General features: G+C 55.3%; 4 protein-coding genes across 4 annotated transcripts; 2 read left to right on the top strand and 2 right to left on the bottom strand.

Moving 5' to 3' along the window:
• Nucleotides 1-1,812: 1,812 nt before the first annotated feature.
• Nucleotides 1,813-4,284, bottom strand: NTH1 (alpha,alpha-trehalase nth1; the record flags this gene model as incomplete). Its single annotated transcript, XM_053173463.1, has 5 exons — nucleotides 1,813-1,960; nucleotides 2,013-3,754; nucleotides 3,810-3,915; nucleotides 3,998-4,065; nucleotides 4,150-4,284. 5 exons carry the CDS (start codon nucleotides 4,282-4,284, stop codon nucleotides 1,813-1,815), a joined length of 2,199 nt encoding a protein of 732 aa, XP_053042511.1.
• Nucleotides 4,285-6,031: 1,747 nt separating this feature from the next.
• COL26b_000494 (uncharacterized protein) lies at nucleotides 6,032-8,473 on the bottom strand (the record flags this gene model as incomplete). Its single annotated transcript, XM_053173462.1, has 2 exons — nucleotides 6,032-7,685; nucleotides 7,737-8,473. The coding sequence occupies 2 exons, from the start codon at nucleotides 8,471-8,473 to the stop codon at nucleotides 6,032-6,034; spliced, it is 2,391 nt and encodes a 796-aa protein (XP_053042510.1).
• Nucleotides 8,474-8,863: 390 nt separating this feature from the next.
• Nucleotides 8,864-9,679, top strand: COL26b_000493 (uncharacterized protein; the record flags this gene model as incomplete). Its single annotated transcript, XM_053173461.1, has 3 exons — nucleotides 8,864-8,950; nucleotides 9,015-9,544; nucleotides 9,601-9,679. 3 exons carry the CDS (start codon nucleotides 8,864-8,866, stop codon nucleotides 9,677-9,679), a joined length of 696 nt encoding a protein of 231 aa, XP_053042509.1.
• Nucleotides 9,680-11,357: 1,678 nt separating this feature from the next.
• On the top strand, nucleotides 11,358-13,691 carry SNF1 (ATP-binding protein; the record flags this gene model as incomplete). The annotated part of the gene is made up of 4 exons (XM_053173460.1): nucleotides 11,358-11,770; nucleotides 11,835-12,670; nucleotides 12,728-13,366; nucleotides 13,417-13,691. The coding sequence occupies 4 exons, from the start codon at nucleotides 11,358-11,360 to the stop codon at nucleotides 13,689-13,691; spliced, it is 2,163 nt and encodes a 720-aa protein (XP_053042508.1).
• Nucleotides 13,692-19,816: the final 6,125 nt, after the last annotated feature.

The raw sequence follows: 19,816 nt of genomic DNA, 5'->3' as shown, positions 1-19,816 counted from the left end.
GAAAGAAAAGAAAAAAAAAGTCAATCCTGTAAGAGTCACAAGCCAAAGGTAAGGCAATAACAATAAAGAACCAGCACTAGCTTGCCATGACCGCCCATCGGCAGTCTTCGGCCAAAAGGCGTTCCTGGCCCAATCGTCTTACATCTGTTTCGAGGAAGGTACCTCTTACCTAGGCCCAGGCCAGGAGCTGGACAGTGTGAGAGGAGGTGAGAACGACTCAGGTCCAGTAGCTTTGAGCATAGCATGTATCGATAGCTTTCCTTGGCCGGGAGGCAGGACCGTGTGGTAAAACAGACCTCGGAACTGAAAATAGACGAGGACGGAATCCAGCCGAAAGTACCTTGTACATATCTGCATGCTCTTCTTGCCTTCCCGCAGACTAGAGACAACTGACGACGTGGGGGAATGCTTGGCCTACTGGCGTGTTTGGCGTATGTACCTATCTACCTTTTCCACAGCGAGTGATGACATGCCAGGCGCAGTCACCAGGTAAGGTGAGGTGAGTGAGGCGCGCCAGTGTCAGTGTGATGTACTCGTATGCGTAGGTATGGGAGAAAGGGGTGACGTCTGGATTCGGCTCAAAGGGGACGGATGGGGCGAAACTCAGCTACTTCCTCATTGCCGTCATTGGCCGAGTTGCCGAAGCTCCTTGCATGTCCCCCGCCGTGCCCCGCCATGCCTCCGGTACCTGGGGGAAAGACTGGGGGTGAACAGACAGCAGCAGCACCTCATGCAATGCCAGCTACCTCTTCCAACGCACCTGCTAATGGTTCATCCTCCAGGAACTGACCCGACAGCTGTGACTGTACCCGTCCCCGGACCATGGGAAATAATTCTGCAACGGCAAGCAAACGTTGACGTCTGCCGATTCCGATGATGCAGCCCCATCTTCACCCGTGCCCGATGGTTCAGACCGCCCCGGATTTCCCATCCAACTGTGTGACATGATTGAGGAAACGTTTTCTCCATGCTCGTGGATTGCAATCCAGACAAACTGCAGCTGACCAGATGAAATGGAATAAAATAAGGCCATGTCTAACCAGCGTGGCCGAGTCCTGTCCCAAAATCTTGCGGGGTAGTGTAGCGGTTGTCTAGCATGTGAAGAATTGCTCTGAGTCGTCGCGATTGGCACTGGCGCTCCCGAAGCCGATCACGCTTCGTGGCGTGCGTCACACCTTCCCCAACCTTGCGACTCCAACCTTTGAAAGATGCCTCGGCCCTCTCACACTGTGTTCCGACGAGTCTAGCCGTTCAAACGAGGACAACCCGGAATCACCCTACGTCCATGCTCTGAATGTCCTCATGTCAGTCACATGTACCCTGCCGAACGGCTCAAGCCACCCTGCCATGTTGCCAACCACCAGCTTCAATATGCTCCAAAGGACCTCAAGCTCACGGAAGTTGCCCGATCTACATGTGCTGGGCTCCCTATTTCCCCTCATTTCATCCCATTTTCTTCGTGAATACCATGTCAGTTTATCCAGGATTGATCGCATTGGGCGGATATCTAGTTCGGCTTCGCAGCCAGTCTAGCCTGTTTTGATGAGCTTCCAGATCCCTCCGCCACCCAGCCATTCATTCATTCATCCATCCAACGGCATCACCACGCGTAGCCAAATCATTCTTCAACTCCGAATACCGACATACAACCCCCAGAATGCCGCGGTACAAATCGAATAGCAATTGAATGCACAACTCTCTTGGCCCACCGATGCGATATGAACGAATTTACGCCGGAAGCTGTACCGTTTGTACCAGTCTAATGCGTCCACGAGAGAACACACTCTCCCCCCCTTAGCACTCCGGCCATACTCAGGCCAGCTCTGCAAGGGACTTCTCGTTGTTCTGCTCAATGGCCTTGATGAAGGTATCGTACGGGGTGAGCGTGCCCAGGGCACGACGCATGTGGGCGTTTACAATCTGCAGACCGTAAACGTAGCTGGCGTTGACCCATCCGAATCTGTCAAAAGTTAACAACCTGCTCAAAGAATAGCAACGACACAAAGACTCACCCTTCCTTGGCAACGCCCTTGAAATCCAGACCCTGGTTTCCGTACTCGGCGTCCACTCTGTGGGGATCGATTGGGCGAGTAACGTCGTACTTCTCAACAACGACTCCGTTGAAGTCAACGAAAGCCTTAGTCATCATGAACAACCACTTGTACGCCAGACGCTCGGCCTCCTCATTGAAGCTGTATCGCACCAGTCCGGTCCAGGCGAGCATCTGCTGAGGAGCCCAGCCGTAGGGGTAGTCCCATTGTCGGTTAGGTCTCTCCAAGCTGACTTCACCACGAGACTTCAGCGTACCCGACAAGAGACCGCCAATCGCCTCGAACTTGGGGAGGGCCTTCTGCACCATGTCCGCTGCCTGCTTGGGCGAGGCAACGCCTGCCCACAGCGCCCAGAAAGTCGTGCAGCTTTCGTACGTGCACCGCTCCTTCTTAGCGGTGTCGTAGTCGAAGTACATGCCTTCCTCCTCGTTCCAGAGGTACTTGTCGAGGGCGAGCTTTCTGCGCTTTGCGCGGCGGTCCCAAATGGCCGACGTAACCACCTCACCAGCCTTGAGCGGACCAACAGCGAACTCTGCGGGAATGACGAGCTTATCGTTGAACACATTGCGGATGGTGCGCGCAATATCCGTCTCATACTTGAACAGGAGTGAGTTCAGGTCGATGGTCGCGAGGTTAGCGCAAACCTTCTCGAGACGGTACGATGTGTCGTGGCCAGACTCGCGGACAGCTCTGTCGTGAAGGAAGTATTCATCAAGCTCAGGCTCCTTAATCTTTCCGTGGTTGTAGGCTTGCACAAACTCCTGCCAGCTCATGCCGTACTTCTCAGCATACGGCTCGAGAACGTGAACGAAGTGACCAGCTTCCGTCTCGGGAGGCACTCCCAATCCCTCGGGTCGGTACCGAGAAAGGCCAGTGACGGGGTCCAGGCGCGGCTCAGAAACCCAGACACTGTGGTACTCCTTGATGGCGGCCAGCATGGATGTACGCAGGAACTCTTTGGCATCAGGCTCATGCTTGATCTTCTCGTAGACACGGAGAGCCATGTCGGTAAGGAATGGAGGTTGAGAACGGCAGAGATAGTAGGAGCGAGTGGCGTTCAGAATCTTGCCGTAGTGACGGATGGAAAAGCAGAAGTTTTGCACCATTGACTTGGCGAGATGGACCTTGTCGTTAACCAGGAGTCCCAGGGACTCCATGTAACTGTCCCAGCCGTACAGCTCGTTGAAGCGTCCTCCGGGCACGACGAAAGGCAAGCCCCTGAGCGTGTCCTCGCCTGTCACAGGATCCTTGATCTTTTCCATCTCGACGCAAAGGAGACCAGGCTTAGCATTCATGTCGCGGACCAGCTCCGGGGTGATAACCTCGGGAAGTAGCTGAACATCCAGGCGGATCTCCGGTCTCTCCTTGGCGACCTTGGTGTAAAACTCGAATTGCTCCGGCGCTCCCACAGGAACATAAATGCGCGGGCGAGGGTCGTCCGTCCAGTCTTTGGGGTCCTTGGCCGCGATTTCCACACTCGAAGCATCGATTCGTCTGGTCAGACCGTCCCAAAAGTGGTCGCGGATGAGGCGAGACAAGCGGTTCACGGGGTTCTCGTTCAGTCGTCCCTCGTCGAGGATGATTTGCTTGCGTCCATACTCCTTGGCGAGTGAGAGCTCCTGCAACAAGTTGGAGAGCATGTATGTTCCTCGGACATCGAATCGGTTGTGGCCGGCAGAGGCGGCAGTTCTCAGCGCAAGTACCTGTGTGGATACGTAAGCTTAAGTGGCCTGACGTGGAGAGAAGATATTCGTATACCTTTGGGCCGTTGTCCTCAATGGTGATCTGCATGTTTCCATCGGTGTCTTCCTGGGCTTGCAAGCTCTCCAGGGTCTCGTCGACATTGATGAGGAACTTTCGACCGCTGGAAATGGAAGCTTCGTCTGTAATATTCACAGTCAGCCAATGGGCCCCGGAAGTGCGTTCTGGATGGCGTGAGGTCAAACTTGCCATGGCTGCCGCGGCGGAAGGGTTCACGCAGTCCAATACGCTCGAATTGCTTGAACAAGCTGTTCTGTACACGAGTTAGCTCATCCTTGCAGGAGCAACCGTCACGGAACACAGGCGGTCAAGGATGTCGGCGAAATTGGGGTCGTACCTGGGAGTAGGTTCGAGTTCGAGGGCCGGCACGGTTGTTGTGACGGTCGTCAGAGGTGTAGTAGGTTTTGGCATCGTCGAAGACACCAGCGTCGGTGGTCGAGCCGCGATGGCGGCGTTGGGTTGGAGAAGACATGGTCGGAATGGCTCTCGGCGGGGAAGGTCTGCGGCGATTGATAGATAACAAACGCGGGGTGCGCTCGAGATGATCAATTGGCGGTAAGAGGGAATGAAGGTGCGGCCGGTGGGCGGAAGGATGCTGTCACCGGCCGGAGGTGAATTTTCAGGATATCCTTAGGACAGGAATAATAATACTCTTTGCTACGTCTCGTCGTGGCTGCGTTGTCGGATGGTGAGAGAAATGGGGGGAGATTGGGGTGTGTGAGAGCCGGCGTCACGAGGCCACGGATTGGGGAAGGAAAGAGACAAGGGGCGGCGTGGGATGGGGGGTCGATGCTGTCTCGAAACCAACCAAGCTGTCTCTCTCTCTTGACGGGCTCGGGCTGTAAAGTTGGCAAAAGCTTCCTACGGCTGACAGCGAACAGGGGAAGGGGAAGGGTGCCTGCCGCCTTAAAGTGAGCGGGTGGTGTGAAGGTGGTAGAGCCAAGGCAAGGTACTGTCAGGTAGGTGCAGCAAGGTGCGCAAGTACGTTTTCAGCATCCAGGTCTCGTTTCGTTGGTTTGTCTGAACTTTCCGGCGATGTCAGAGTGATGTGCAAGCGGTGCGATCTCTACAGTTATTTTCCTCGAGGAGTGAGGGGATTTTGCCCGAGATGAACAAGATTTCGAAAGGGGACTATTCAGTTCCAAGTTCTGGTCTCCTTCTCCAGCGATATCCGGATGACGCTATCGCGCGTTGCTTTTCAGTGGTCTCCCCCCACGCTGGGATCCATCTCGCCTCGCTGCAGGGCATCCGTACGGGTGGAAGCCGGTAAGGCGGTGGGCGGCAACGACACTAGCCAACGACGGCACACAGCTAGCCCCACCCAATACCTCGAGGACCAACCAGTCTCAACGCTAAATCTGAACCGTGGGCCCAAGCTTCCCTGTGCAACTCCCCCAAACGGCAGCAGTGGCAACTTCCTCCCCAAGACATTGACAGCTCCACGACTCGAAATCGTCCTTAGTTTTTACGGTTCAAGTACAGAAACTAATTTGTTCGTGTCAACTGGCTATCCTCAGCATATTAGGTAAACATTGTCCTACAGCTTTGACATCAAACTTCAGGGACAAGGCTCATGTAATGAAGACGTACTCCGACACTCCGTCTGGTCTTTTCATGCGGCATGTTCGTCGCCTGCGGCCAAACTGCGGTGTGCGTTCGCAGCATGCTTGCTTCTCCCATTGTTCTCCCACCGTGTCTTGTTGGGTGCAGACTGAATGCCACCTCGGGGCAAGCTGATTTGTGACCTTCCACTGAGATGTCGCTGTGCCTGCCAAGACTCGACCACACCTCGGCGACTTGCAAAGGCAGCATTCGGTCACACCACGTCCTGTCCGACCCGACCTGCCGACTACGGACCTCTACTCCGCAGCAACAGGAGGAGGTGGCCAATGCCAGCCCGCACGTATAAGTAAAACGATGACAACGTCAGCCACCATTCGGACACTGCCCGTCTCATCCCACTCCGCTCCGCCTCCCATTCTGACTCCGACGGAAAGGAAGAAAAGATGTGTAGTCTCGCAGGGAGACGCCTCAAAGCCACCGGACGTTGAGAAAAGAAAGTGTTTATGCGTGGTCAAGTATGGTATTGAAACGTATTGCAGGATATCTTTCTATCCCAACTAGCTGCATCAGTCGTTACACCCATAACGCCGGCCTATGCTTGAGCCCATTGAACTTCCCTAGGAGAAACCACGAATTACCTCCGGCAGATTTCCTTGTTAAAACGTAGTCTCTCTCAGCCGTCCAATCTTGCCAATCTCGTACTCTATCCACCGGCCAACGCGTGTTCTGCCAGGAACCAAGATACTGCCGGGATTCATTACGTGGCAACCTTCGTATGTGACGCAGAAAGGAGGTGCTGTTGTGTCGACCAAAACCATGGATGTTGGTAGCGGGTAGATGTGCAGTGCTGTGGCATAGTCCCAGTGCACAGGGCGGATAGCCTGGCGGAATGGTGCGAGGTATCCCTGATCCAACACTGTCTTGACAAGCTTCCGCGCCGTGTGGATATCCTGTGAAAGGCTCGATGCGACCTCCTTGGCGGCAGGCTTCTCACTCGGTATGTCCACATCCATAGCGCCATCTCCTTCTTCCACGGGGTCGCTGCCCGCCATGACAACGTCGTCCGCTGCCGCGTTCTCGTCGTCTCCCTCTTCTCCCTCCTTCTGTCTAGAGGTCTTGAGACGTACGGCTGTGCGGCGGAGACGGGCTGAAATGTCGTCGCGGAAGACAACAACCTCATGGTTCGGGCCAAACACCGTCAGACGGCTAGGGTTGGACGTCCAGATGGCTTCCCCATCCCCCTTGGCGCCGAGTTCTGCATTTGCGGCGGCGAATGCACGGCGGATACGGGAGGTGAAGACGTCCGGCGCGGCTTTCCGAGGCAACGGTGTCGCAGCGCCTGCTGTGAAGGAGGAAACCCAGCCGTCATTATCCCCTGGGACGAAGACGAAGGTTGATGACTGAAGAAGAGTGGGATAGTCCGAGAGCGTCGACGCTAGGGCGTCGAAATATTCCTTGTATTCGATGCTGCCGCCGCTGCCACCCCTAGCGAGGACGGCGTGCTGCGTGAAGTTACCGGTGACGATGAAAGTCATCGGACTGGAGCCTTCAGGCTCAGCCGCGTATAGGGCCAGAATCTTGCGCATCGCTTGCAGTGTTCGCGGCTGATCGAGGTTCACCTCGCCAAGAATGATCATCCTACCACGACTAGGAACCTCTTCGGCGGAGTGACGGGGAAGCAGACGCTGTTCAAGTTTTCGCATGCGTGCCCCAACCGCTCGTTCACTGCCAACACCGAGGAAGTCAATCCAGCCGAATCCACCTCCTATAGTGTGGTCCTGTCCACCGTCGGGTCCGCTGACGCCCAGTGTCGCTTTCCTTTTCTCACATGGCGGCTGTCCGATGAAGAAACCTTGAAATCTGCCACCTAGGGTGCCACCAACACCACTGCTCCCGCTCAAGCCTTTGCCAACTGACTCTTCTTCCTCTTCGTAAACGCCGTCCACCAGTACAATCATGCCCGGGGTAAACCAGGCCGAATCTTCAGGAATCGCAACAGCTTGAGATAGGTCTAGGGCGATGGTAGCTGTTAGATCACTTATGGCAAGCCCTCCTGCTGGTAGCACGTTCAGCATGCCGAGAAGCATGTGATGGCTGCCGTGCCGGCCCAGCATGTTTGCGATCGGGGTAATCTTGTGGTTCTGTTGGTTTGATAACGAGCGCTTGAGCGACGGCGCTCTTGCGCTCGCCACGGCCGATGTCTGGAAGGACTCATTCCGTAGTAACCTTTGGTGGATGACATTATATCTGTTTCGAAATAGGGCGGTCTTGTGCGACGCCGATGGCAGTAAAGACGGCTTCGAAGTCTCCCTGCGAATCTGGTCAGAAAGCTTGCTGGAGCCAACGGAGAAGGGCGCTCACCTTTCGAAATGCTTCTTGGCTACGTTGTAAGAGAACCTGGGTTGCTCGTAGGCGTCGATAACCTTGAGCCATTTCCTGGCATCTTTCACGTTGTCGTCGTCCTCCTCCTCCTCGACGCCAAGATTTGATATGCCAAGGCTTTGTTGGCTGTCCTCCCGTACCAAAGCAGATTGCGCCGGCCGTAGACCCAATCTCGTGCTTGAAAAGTCTGCGTCCTGGCCAGGCTCGAGAAGAAGACTGTTCTGCCGACTCAAACCCCTTGCACCAGTGACGATCTTGCCCCCGCTCATGTTGCCCTCCAAGGTCTTTAAGATGTCCTTGAGTTCCGAACTCGCTCCATCAACAATAACGCCGCCATTTCGATTCTTCCAGGACTTGGCCACCTCCTCAAGAACCTTCTCGGCCAGCCCCTCTTCACGCCACCCTGAGCCGCAATGCCGGCCTATAAATGTTGCGAGTTCTTGAAGCGCCGTTGACGTGAGAGTCAAGCTGTGCTTTTTCGTAAACGTTCGGAAGGCAAGGGGTCTGAGAGTGGCTGGTGGCAGAATGATGGGAAGGATGGCATGCTTCGTTGGCGCAGAAACCTTGAAGGGCTTGAGCGGGTGTACTGGAGTGCCGAATGCGGGAGAGGACGAGGGTATCGCGGACGACGAAGGAGGGGCAGGTGTCTTGGTGTTCAAGATGTTGGTCATAGGCACCTGCTTCCGCTTTGGAGAGATCGACGGTGGAGGATCCATTTTCTGTGAGGTCGAGTTTGGGATTGATCGAAGGAGAAGGCGTCAATTGCGTTGTCAAGATGCGACTGTCGCCATGGATCGCAGAGGTGTCGATGCTCGTCACTTGTCGTGGACTGGGAATGTTTAATTGAGACGCGTCTCGTACCGCGTTTTCGAAAGTCGAGCGCGTGTACGCAGTGTCCCTCAACCGCGCCAGGGTCCATGCGCTACACTCCCCCCAATTGGACGTTCTACGACTGTGCGCTCCCTGCGGCTGCAGCTCCCCCTCGCGACTCCAACATGCCGTCATCATTGGGTGGAGGAGTGGGAGCTGTCACCTCGACGAAAAAGCTTCAAAGGTAAGGCGAAGTGCATTCAACGGTCGCATGCTCTGCACCACAATTGCTCAAAATGTTGGCCCCAGCAGCCCGCTTCCTCCCGAGGTACAGAAATTCCTTCTTGCGCTCTGTCTCTAGTTTGGCGTCAAACCCATCTATTGTGAGTAAATCTTGTATTCTCGTCGCCGCAATTCTTACAGTTGTAAGTTGACCAAACGCCGTAGAAAGTGTTCCCTGCGGATGCGTCGCGAGCTTCCTTCCTTCTGTCATTCCTCGAAGATGAGCCGCCCAACCAAAGAATAGCCATTGGCTTTTCTACGAGGGATCCTCCCACGCCGCAGTCATTCATCGAGAACGGAACGTTTACGAAGATCCTCTACGAGGTCCTCGCTGAGCATGCGCACAAGGATAAGGACCTGCTCGCACAGGCAGCTGCATTTGCCGGCCCTGGCGGAGCCAACCTGGGATCCGGAGGCGCCTTCTTTGCGCAGAAGAGCAAAAGAGGCTCGCGCAAGGTCGGCGGCGGTGGTGGCGCCGGAGGAAGCGGTGCTGGGGGCGCGAGCGGCCAGGGCGGCGCTGGAGGAGGAGGACACGGCGGTTACGTCCACCTGAGCGACTCGAGAAAACCTCCAGACTTTGGCCGTATTGCCTGGCCCGAAGACATTTTGGGCAGCGTTGAGGTTGATCAGAGCGGAAACATCATTGGCAACCTCGAACCTAGCGGCACCTATCGGATCATCACCAATGAGGGAATGTGAGTTGCCTGTTCTGGCGAGAAAAGTTGAGATGAACTCATCTGACAATCTGCAGGCTCGGACTTAGTCCTTACCTCACAGACAAGCTGAAGGAGAGGCTCCGACAAGAAGACGAGAAGGATAAGGCACGATAGCCTTGATAGACCTGCAAAATTGACGCTATACAAGCGCCCAGTGGTCAACTTCGACTTGTACAGTACTGTAACTCGACGTGTGATTTTAGGTACCTCGCACCTATCATGACTGGCAACCCAGGACAGGGTGTTTGATTCACAGCAGCTTGCGCAAGACGATCTCATCCTTTTCGCCGGATTCTGCTACTCTTGGGATCCGCTGCAACCTTGGACGAAGGGGTTGGGTAGTAGGTAGCTCCGCGGATTCTGAGCATCCACTCACCTCCACTTGGCTTGGTTTTGGAGCAAGGAACAAGCACCCGGAGGGGATCGTGAGTTATCCTCTTAACCTCGGAACCGGAGTCGCTGCAGATTCTTCTGTCCTGCAGACTGAGTTCCACCCCGCACAACCCCGTGTTCAACTCCCGCTGTACGTGGACGAAAGGAGTCCAAATGGAAGCGAACGCATGCATGCTCTCCAGACCGTCGGTTGAGTTTTCTCGGTTGGGACACCCCTGCAGATACAAGCCAGGCACTATGTGCTCTCGCGGCAATGCTGGACTGACAAGTTGATTAATACGCAATGTGAGGGCATTTGGCGATATCGGGACACAGGGAACCACGCTCCTTGAGCTATTTTGGGGAATTTAGCCGGCGTGGAGACGCTGCAGTGCCTTGTATGAAGTTGCAGGCCTGTCATCGAGATGACCTGCAGACCACGACGATCATTGGGCTCATTTTCCTTGAGTCAAGGGAAATTGGGAGTAGTGGTGTATCGAAGGGTCGCAATGGAGAGAGGTCATGCTAGGCAAGAAACGAAACAGATTGTACAAGACTTCTCTTCAGCTACGGTACCAGCTATGATTGGCAATAATATTGTTGCTGGTAGTGGAGGGCTTTGGCAGAGCTGTCATCTGATCGACGCTGGCCGTTGACGACTACCTTATTCTCACATGCAAGACAACCTTTAAGCGATCATGAGACGGTTCAGGGCATTCAGGCGCGTCGGCTCACTCAGCTTCCATTATGATCTGTCACTTCTCAACCGTATGCTCACCACCATTGGGGGAAATTCTGAGGGGGCAAGATGTGACAGGCAACGGCATTCTTCGAGCTCAACCATTTTTGATTGAATGCGCTTTGCAAGCGGCCATGGCGAGCCCAACATGCGTGATGGAATCGGGCCATGATTCGGACAGAACTGCAGCTTCCAGGACAACTGACTGGGTGGTGGCCCAATGGTATGGTGGCTGATTCGCGCCGATTCCACGAAGAATGGTCCCACCAATTACAGCGGCCCCCGACTGCTGTAAACAATATCGCTGTCCACTGAGAGACGCCGGATGCCCTGTGGGCAGTGGGAAGCTGCCCCTCCATCTCCCCCAAAAGGCAGCCCGAAAAGGTAGCGAAAATGCACAGACCGGCTCATCTCCCCACCACAGCGGGTGGGCAGCCTGTCTGTAAGGCGCTTCTGAGGTGCTCCTGAGGTGCCTGGACTGCCCAAACGTGCCCGCTGGCGAGGAGAAAAAAAGGTCTGCCGCGAACCAGTGAGCTTCTTGGCAGCCCTCCACCCGTCGATGTTCCCCTCCACAATCCAACTTCGTCATGCCCACTTGTGTGGTCCAAGTCCAAGGCTTGCTCCGGCCACAGCCCATTTAAACAAAAACGACCTGAGCCCCCCCTCCCCCCGACCGACAACATGGCTTCCGGCTTCGACGAGGAGGAGCTCCATATCAGCCTCTCGCCCTCCCAGATCCGTCGACGCTCCCAGCAGCACGGTGCCGCCGCTGGTGCCGCCGCCGCCGCCGCCGCCGGAGCTCACGACCACCTTCAACCACCCGACGCCCTCAATATGGCTCCTCCGATCGATACCACCGCCCCGCTGCGGGACAAGATTAAGACGGAGCAGCGTATCGGCGCCTACAAGATCATCAAGACACTCGGCGAGGGCTCCTTCGGAAAGGTCAAGCTGGCTATTCATAATGGCACCGGCCAACAGGTCGCGCTCAAGATCATCGCCAGAAAGAAGCTCATCAGCAGAGACATGGCTGGTCGCGTCGAGCGCGAGATCGAATATCTGCAGCTCCTGCGACACCCTCATATTATCAAGTTGTATGTCACATGCAAGCAAACTGCTCTTATCGCCGAACCCCCTGGCTGACCCGCGCGTTCTCAGATATACTGTGATCAAGACACCAAATGAGATCATCATGGTCCTCGAATACGCCGGCGGCGAGCTCTTCGACTACATCGTACAGAATGGGCGCATGAAGGAACCCGAGGCTCGCCGATTCTTCCAACAGATGCTCTGCGCCGTCGAGTACTGCCATCGCCACAAAATCGTTCACCGAGACTTGAAACCTGAGAACCTATTGCTGGATGACAACCTGAACGTCAAGATTGCCGACTTTGGGCTGAGTAACATCATGACGGACGGAAACTTTCTCAAGACAAGTTGCGGAAGTCCCAACTATGCCGCTCCAGAAGTGATTGGCGGGAAGCTTTACGCTGGCCCCGAGGTAGATGTGTGGAGTTGTGGCGTGATCCTCTATGTCTTGCTGGTGGGCAGGTTGCCGTTCGACGACGAGCACATCCCCAGCTTGTTTGCCAAGATCGCCCGCGGTACCTACAGCATTCCCCAGTGGATGAACGCTGGCGCCGCGACCTTGATCAAGAAGATGCTAGTCGTAAACCCCGTGCAACGTGCCACCATCGAGGACATCCGACAGGACCCTTGGTTCATGACCGACTTGCCGCCATACCTTGCACCCCCTGTGGAGGAGTTCTACAATACGGGCGTGGATCCTAACAAGGCCATCCAGAAGAGCGACATCGCCCCCAACGCTCCTCCCAAAGTCCAAGAGAAGCTTCACAATGAGGTCACGGAGAAGATCAGTAAGACCATGGGTTATGGAAAGAAGGATGTCGAGGAGGCCCTGCAAGCCGCGGAGCCCTCGGCTATCAAGGACGCCTACATGATTGTTCGTGAGAATAAGCTCATGCAGGTGAATGGTAAGCAGATCCGACCCCACGGGACTAGCATAAGTTCTGACCCATCCTCTCGTACAGAGGCTATGTCATCACTTTCCGTCGATCAGGACTCAAATAGCCCGCTTCCAAGCGCATCGTCAGCGAGGTCTGGTGCATCCGGCGTCAGTGTACAGCGGCCGTACATCAGCAAGATCGGTATCCTACCCAGCAGTTTGCCAACCTATCATAAGGAGTATATAGAGCGTGCGAAGGCAGGCATCGTGGACCACCCGACTCCTACGATTGTGGTCGACGAGCCCTCCGCGTCTCGCACAGACGCCGAGAGGGAAGAGACTGCCCGCCACCTGAAGCCTCATTCTCGAAGCCAAGTCCGGCTCGACGACTCCAAGACACGGCCACAGAGCATGACTCCGGTGACTACAACTAAGAAGACAAAACCGGTCCGGTGGCAGTTTGGTATTCGATCTCGCAACGCCCCTTGGGAAGCTCTCCTCTGTATCCACAAAGCGCTTAACAAGCTGGGGGCGACCTACGTCCCAGACGAGGACTACGAAAAGATGCATGGCTCGGAGGCAGACCAGCCTAGCAACGAGGGCAGCTTTGTTGACGACTATGCATCCCAGGGGGCCAACGACTCAACGGCAAGCATCGACCCTCTCAAGAGGTACAAGCTTCCAGCCGACCCGTGGCATATCAATGTTCGATGGGAAACATCAAGTAAGTTGCCAACGCTCATGACCTGGTTGTATGTTATTAAGTCTCCATAGCATTGCACAAGACATCGACTACTCCTACCGAGGGATCCAAGACTCCAGACAGCTACCATGTCGTTGGAGACGACAATGTCAAGCGGGACTTTGTGGCGTTGCACTTGGACATTCAGATTTACGAGATGGAACACGGGGTCTACCTTGTGGACTTCAAGTGCTCTGGGTACGAGACAGCTGATAGGAGGCTGCTCGAGGAGAAGGACGTCACAAGCCCCTTCCCGTTCCTGGACATGGCGGCCAGGCTGATCATGCAATTAGCCGAGGCGGACTGATGATATCTCCTTGGCGTTCCGTTATTCCTCTAGGCGTCTCTTTCATCTCCGTCTTTGACGAACGGGGAGCTTTGCAAATATTTCGAAAACGGTCGACTCTGCCATGGACATGGGAAGGCAAGTTGATCGATCGGCCACGTCACAGCGTCAGGTTATGCGAACATGGGAGTTTGGGTGCGTTGGAGATGGAAATGGGTGTGGGGGTTCTTGGGTACATCCAGCGGGAGGGCGTGGATTTGCGGATGCCGGCTTGGCCAAAGGCGACGACGGGCCACATCGTATGTGTCCCGACCGCTGGTCCAGATCTACATAACAGCGGGTTGGACTCGAAACAAGGGGTACGGTATATTAGACACATTTTCATCGGCATATCTAGTGCGGTAGCGGCAACTCAGCAAGCATTGTCAAAGTTGAACACGGCGCGACTCCGGCGACATTGAACCATGCTCTTCGGAGACCTGCAAGCTCCCGAGTCCCCCTCGACCTCCGGCGATCACGGCACAGCAGAGCCTCACACAATCTCAAAGAGTCCGGAATGGCCAAACCATAAAATCTGGGTCCCGGGGTGCAAAGGCGGCGAGACGTTTTTCCCGAAGTGGAAGCCATCTCCGTGGTGTGCGTTATGGGAAACAACACACACACTATACTCGTACACCTAATATCAAACCTCGGCGATTACTTCGTTCAACCCCTCGGGCGTGGTGATGCAGAGCCTCATGGAAACAAGCGCCAAGAAAAGAACAAAGTATAATCTTTGGAGACCCCTCGAGCTCGAGCTCGAGCTTTTGGGGTGGAGACGAGGTTGACAAGAAGAAGCAAAGACGATCGAGGTCGAGACCTCATCCATAGCTCGAAGCAGAAGCCAGCTCCGTTGGTGCGGTGAGACGTGCAAAGTCAAAATCGCAGAGATACAGGGAGACAGGCAGCGGCATTGGACCCTGAATGAGGTTGGTGTCAGTTTCAACGAACGATGACAGTCATCAACGCCGCGGGGGGCCCATCCACGGCTAAGCGTTTACTCGCCCTTGGACGACTGACGACTGACTGACGACTGGCCGGTCGACCCCGCCACGGGCTCGGATCTTGGGACGTCTCGAACCACATCAGACGATACACTCGAGGGCTCGGGACGGGACTACTCCAGACGAGACAACTTCCAGGGGGGAGAAGCTGTGATTACGTACGTCTCCCGTGCTGAGAACAGATTGCGCGGGAGAAGGGGGGGGGGGGGGGGCAAAGGCCTGCGGTATTCGGCGCGAGCCCATCCAGTGGGGACAATCTTTTTGGTTTTCGGCACGGACGAAAGTCTCCAGGACAGCCGGCTCTCGCCCTCCGCCGGCCGTGTGTCCTCAGCTTTCTGCGAGTGCGATGCCGTCTGGCCCCTTCTCGGAGTCCCCTTTTTTCTTTGACATCTGCCGAACTCAAAAAAGGACCTCTATACGCGGAATGTGGGCGCTTGAACTGAGCCACGACGCGGGTCTGGGGAAACTTTTCGACCGCTGTCCGATGTGTGCGTGTCTGGCGTTCTGTCCACCTGGTCAGGGCGGCAACGTCTTAGTGATGCTGACAAAAAACTCACGATACACGCAGCCACGTCTTGCGCCGCGTACTGCGATCTCAGGCCTCGTACACTCGTATATCCCAATCGAGCGATTCTGCCATGATCAGATCACAGGGGTCGCCGCGCCTCGAACACAGCTCTGCACCTAAAATCCTGACCACCCCAAGAATCTTGAGATGCTCTAAATATGGCGAAAGAGGGATGGGCCTTGGACGGGAGAGGAAGAAAAACACCAGATGCAAGTCACCGAAGATCAGAACAGGGCCCAAGGGACTACCGATAACCCGACGAAACGTACTCTGCACGTCTTCGCCTTCTTGGCTCCCTCCTCACTCACCAAATTTTCCGCGGTCTTTAGACGCATGTAACTTGTAACCTTCGCTCGCGCCTTTACGCTGGTATTCTTCGACACCTGCAGGTTTGAGCCTTCCAAACCTTCTTTTTTCTTATTGCACGTTGGATAGAGTTCGGGTTCATCCCACACCATCCACGCCTCGAAACGCAACCTGAAGGGGGGAAAGATGGGAATAAGGGGGTGGTTGACGACGATTTGGACCATGGCGGTGGCGAAAAGAAAGTTGACACTTTCGAGACTTACCGGCAGGAATCGCAATCTCCCTGTTATCCCGCCTCCTCCTCCTCCTCTTCTCAAGTCTTTGGTGGTCCCATTGTTGCCTTTGCCCTTGCATTTGTCTTGTCTGATTATCCATCTCTGACTACAAGGGAAGAGAGAATTATAGTTCGGTTCCCAGGCCGCGCTGAGTCCCTAGAAGGATTGCCCACGCCCCTCCTCTCCAAAATTCAGAGTTTCCCCCTGCCATCGTCCGTCGCCCAGTCCAGTACCATAACCCAGGGCGCATTGCTTGATAATCGGAATATACTCCGACGAACACCACTAAATCCAAACCCAAGCTTCATTCCTAAGAGATGACAAAACTAGTGCGCGGTCAGAGAACTAACTACTACCTGCTACTACTACACGCCCCCCACGATAGTCCGGTCTGGTTTCGAGCAAGGCTAGCAGACCTCGCTTGTAGCCCTCTCTCTTTCCTTCTCAAATGTACACCCTCACTACCTCCTTGGCTTGTACCATCGACGGTAGACTCTAGCGGTGCAGAAAGCACGGGACGACACATCCCACGCCCATCGTCCCCTCACACTCCCTCTCGTACCCCCCCAATCCCCTCATTTCTCCAGATTCTCCAAGTTTTAGAAAGGACCTTGCATTCGCTGGCTTGCCTGCCGAGGGAAGTTGAACACTACGTACAGACGTAGCACGGTTGGGGAAGGGTGTGGCGCGCGCAGACCACGGAAAAATCCAAACCACCACCGCAGCAACAACAACACCAACCCCAACTTCATAACTCCAACGACACCACGGCCCCCAAGAAGGAAGAAAAAGGTTTTTCTCATTCCTGTAGAAAAGCAAACTTCGATAACTTAGAGTTTTGCCCATTTACAGCAGACAAGACTAGCAGAGGCGGCCGCCTGATATTCCTCCCCCCCCTATGCTCATCATCAGCATCATACCAAACCGTCCCAGCCTTTTTTCAGTCTTGCGCAAGACCTCTCTCTTTCTCTCTCTCGCTCTCTCTTGCACGGCTCGCCTGAGTGAAGAAAGTCTGTCTCTCCTTATCTCCCGGGTCCCTGTAAAGTTTGTTGGCGCAGGCGAAAGTCATTCCTTCCTTCAGCCTTTGTCACATATCATATGTCTCATTTTCTTGACACCAACATACCAAAGAGACACGGGCCGAGGCAGAGTACCCCTTTTTTTTCTTTCCTTTTTCAAATCAGCAAAGCTTAAAAACATATCTCTGGCCATTGGGAGCGGAACGAAAAAGGACCAAAAGGCTTTCAGGAGGAAGAAGAAGCTATGACGCACGCCGCCCGGACGGGATGAACATGTCATCGGCATATGTCATGCATCGCGACGCCCGCTCTGCCTTGCCAAACCCGCCATCTACCATGTCAATTTTACCCCATTTCCCCAGATTAGAGTCGATGTCAATACTTGATGTACTTTTGCCCTGATTACGGGTAATCAACGGCGTTGAACAGTAGTGCCATGCAATCAATTTAATCTCTCTCATTAAAAAAAGCGGCTGACGTTGTACCGCATGTGCAGTTCTTCCTCATCTGGGCCTATACCGCGAAACATTAGACAACCACACACCGCCCAGCACCGCAGCCGCCCGGGGCAACATGAACTCTAATTTCATCATTTTTGACCGCAGGTCATATGGCAGGGTGAGTGACACGCGTCTATAGCTGAACCGAGATATTGGAGGGCGTATACCGTCGGACACACTCCGAAAGGGGGGGCCAGGAAGGAAGATGTGGCTTGGTCGCACTGGCTGAAGTTGGTCTCGGACTCTGTCGTTGGTGTGTGGTGGAAAAGATGCAATTCCCGCTAGGCAAGAGAGCAGCAGCGTCAGAGCCTACCACGTCTCGAAACTAGACGCCACGCTTGTTGATGTATCTACTCCTTTTCGTCAATAAGGTTTTGGGCCGCCTCAAGTCTAAGCCACCCAAAGCCAAAAAGACTGCCTGCTGCGTGCTCTGTCACCCCTCCAAAAACCCGGGTTTTGTCAGTCTTGACCAAGAGGTGAACCAGCGTCACACCATGGGCCCGTCCGTCCTCTGAACTGTTGCTTTTCGTGCTCTGCGTTGCGTAACGCGATGCAGCAGCCATGCGGGTTTGTTCTTTTTGGTCTTCTCCTCCAACTTTCTCTTGCAGTAGCGTCTTGGGGAGCCGCCATAGCCGTTCTCGGTCCCGACGACAGGCACAGAGGCCGCAGAGTCTAGACAACATGAAGCAATCTGCTTTCCCAACGGCTGAATGGCATCGCACCCGCATCGCATACGCGGATCGCTGCTAGCTTACCTGCAGAGTTGACACCTAGATATGGTCACGCCCCTCTCTTTCCCCCTTGGACGGCCTCTTGTGGCTTGACCGCTGCGCTTCCTACCACTCCACGCTCTCTCTCACTGCAACTATGGAGAAAAGGCAAAACGAAAGATCTGACCTTGACACCAGCACCAACAAGACCAGTCGTTACACTTCGCGCCGCTGTGGTTTAGCGGGCGCGTGCTTGCGGACTTACCATACCGCGCGACAGTATTTCCGCGCGCCGCGCTACTGATGCTGCGTAAGGGGGGTTAAAACTCGAGGACGGAGCGCGAGAGAGATGTCGAGAAGTGACCTACTCTACGGTATATTGCCCGACTCCTACTTTCGTCACCCTTCACATCCTCAAACTGGGAGAGATGTGGCGCTTGCTTGCAACGGGCACGCGAACGCAGCACAAAAGAAAGGGGGGAGCAGAAAAAAAGACACATGGTCGGCGAGCCGGCCTACCCCAGCCTCCAGAACCCGCCCCGGGCTCTTCAGGTCCGTCTCGGAAAGAAACCTTCTAGAACAGACACCTGTGGAAAAGGCGGACATCGTGAGAAAGTGCGGCAAGACAGGCCCTGCCAGGCCCGGCGCTTGCATGCCCCGGTGCCTGTACCCACCCAACGACGACGGCACCACCGACGCCGCCACCGAGGAAGGGAACAAACACCTACCTCCAACGGCATCAACGACAACACCACACCACACCTTCGCTTATTACCTTTGGCCTTGCCTTACCCATCGCCCTGTAGCCCTGCCCTCCTCGCCTCATCCGCCTGCTGACTTGCTGACGACGTACACCCTCCCTGTTCCTTTCCTTCACCTTACCGGGCCTGCATCCCGCACCATGTGCATGTGTGCTGCGTGTCTGGTGTGTGTGTGTGTGTCTACCTCGTGTGCTTCCTGCTGCCCATCTGCGTGTCTGGCAGGTCGGTAGGTAGGTGTACATGTGTAAGTAGACGGCCGCCATGTACTTTACTGCGTGATGATCTTCCCTTTCCTCCCCTCCCCCCCTCCCCGCCCCCCCTCGTCCTCCTCCACATCTCATCGAATCGAACTGTGACCCCCCGGCTTGTTCCAACGAACATACATATCCCATTCTTGCTTGCTTACCCCCTTGACTCCGCAGAGCTCCGCGCTTCGCGTTTCCCGTGTTGCTGGTGTGCGCGTGGTGTGCGTGCCGTGCATATCTCCAAGGCCCGCATCTGCACCACCCACGGCGGCTCTAAACCTTCTTTCCACGGCCCCCTGGGAAGCGTTGCCTGCTGCTGGCTGCTGGCTGCTGCGACCCCCGATGCCCGCCCTGATGAACTTCCAACAGCGCGGCAGGGGGGGCGCGGGAGAGGATCGAGGGATTGGGCGGATGGGGCAACACCGAACCACACCGCAGCGCACCGCATCAGCAGCGCAGCAGCAGCAGCAGGAGCGGTATTGAGAGGATCACCAAACCCGCCTAGTCCTCCAATGATTATCCCCGGTTCACCTGAACTTCTGCCAGATTCGGCAGACTGGGCAACGCGGGTCATTTGTGCGCCGCCCCATTCATCCATCCTTTTATCCCCCCCTTCCCCTTCCCCTTGCCCCCGCGAAGCAGGAACGAGATACGACGCGCAGTACGCGATGCGAAAAGTCCGAGAGAATCGGTCCCGCCTGCAGGCTGCACTTACTCGC

Source organism: Colletotrichum chrysophilum (assembly GCF_026319265.1).
Source record: "Colletotrichum chrysophilum strain AFK26 chromosome Unknown scaffold_2, whole genome shotgun sequence".
In the NCBI taxonomy this organism is placed as follows: domain Eukaryota; kingdom Fungi; phylum Ascomycota; class Sordariomycetes; order Glomerellales; family Glomerellaceae; genus Colletotrichum; species Colletotrichum chrysophilum.
This window is presented reverse-complemented; position numbering and strand designations above follow the sequence as displayed.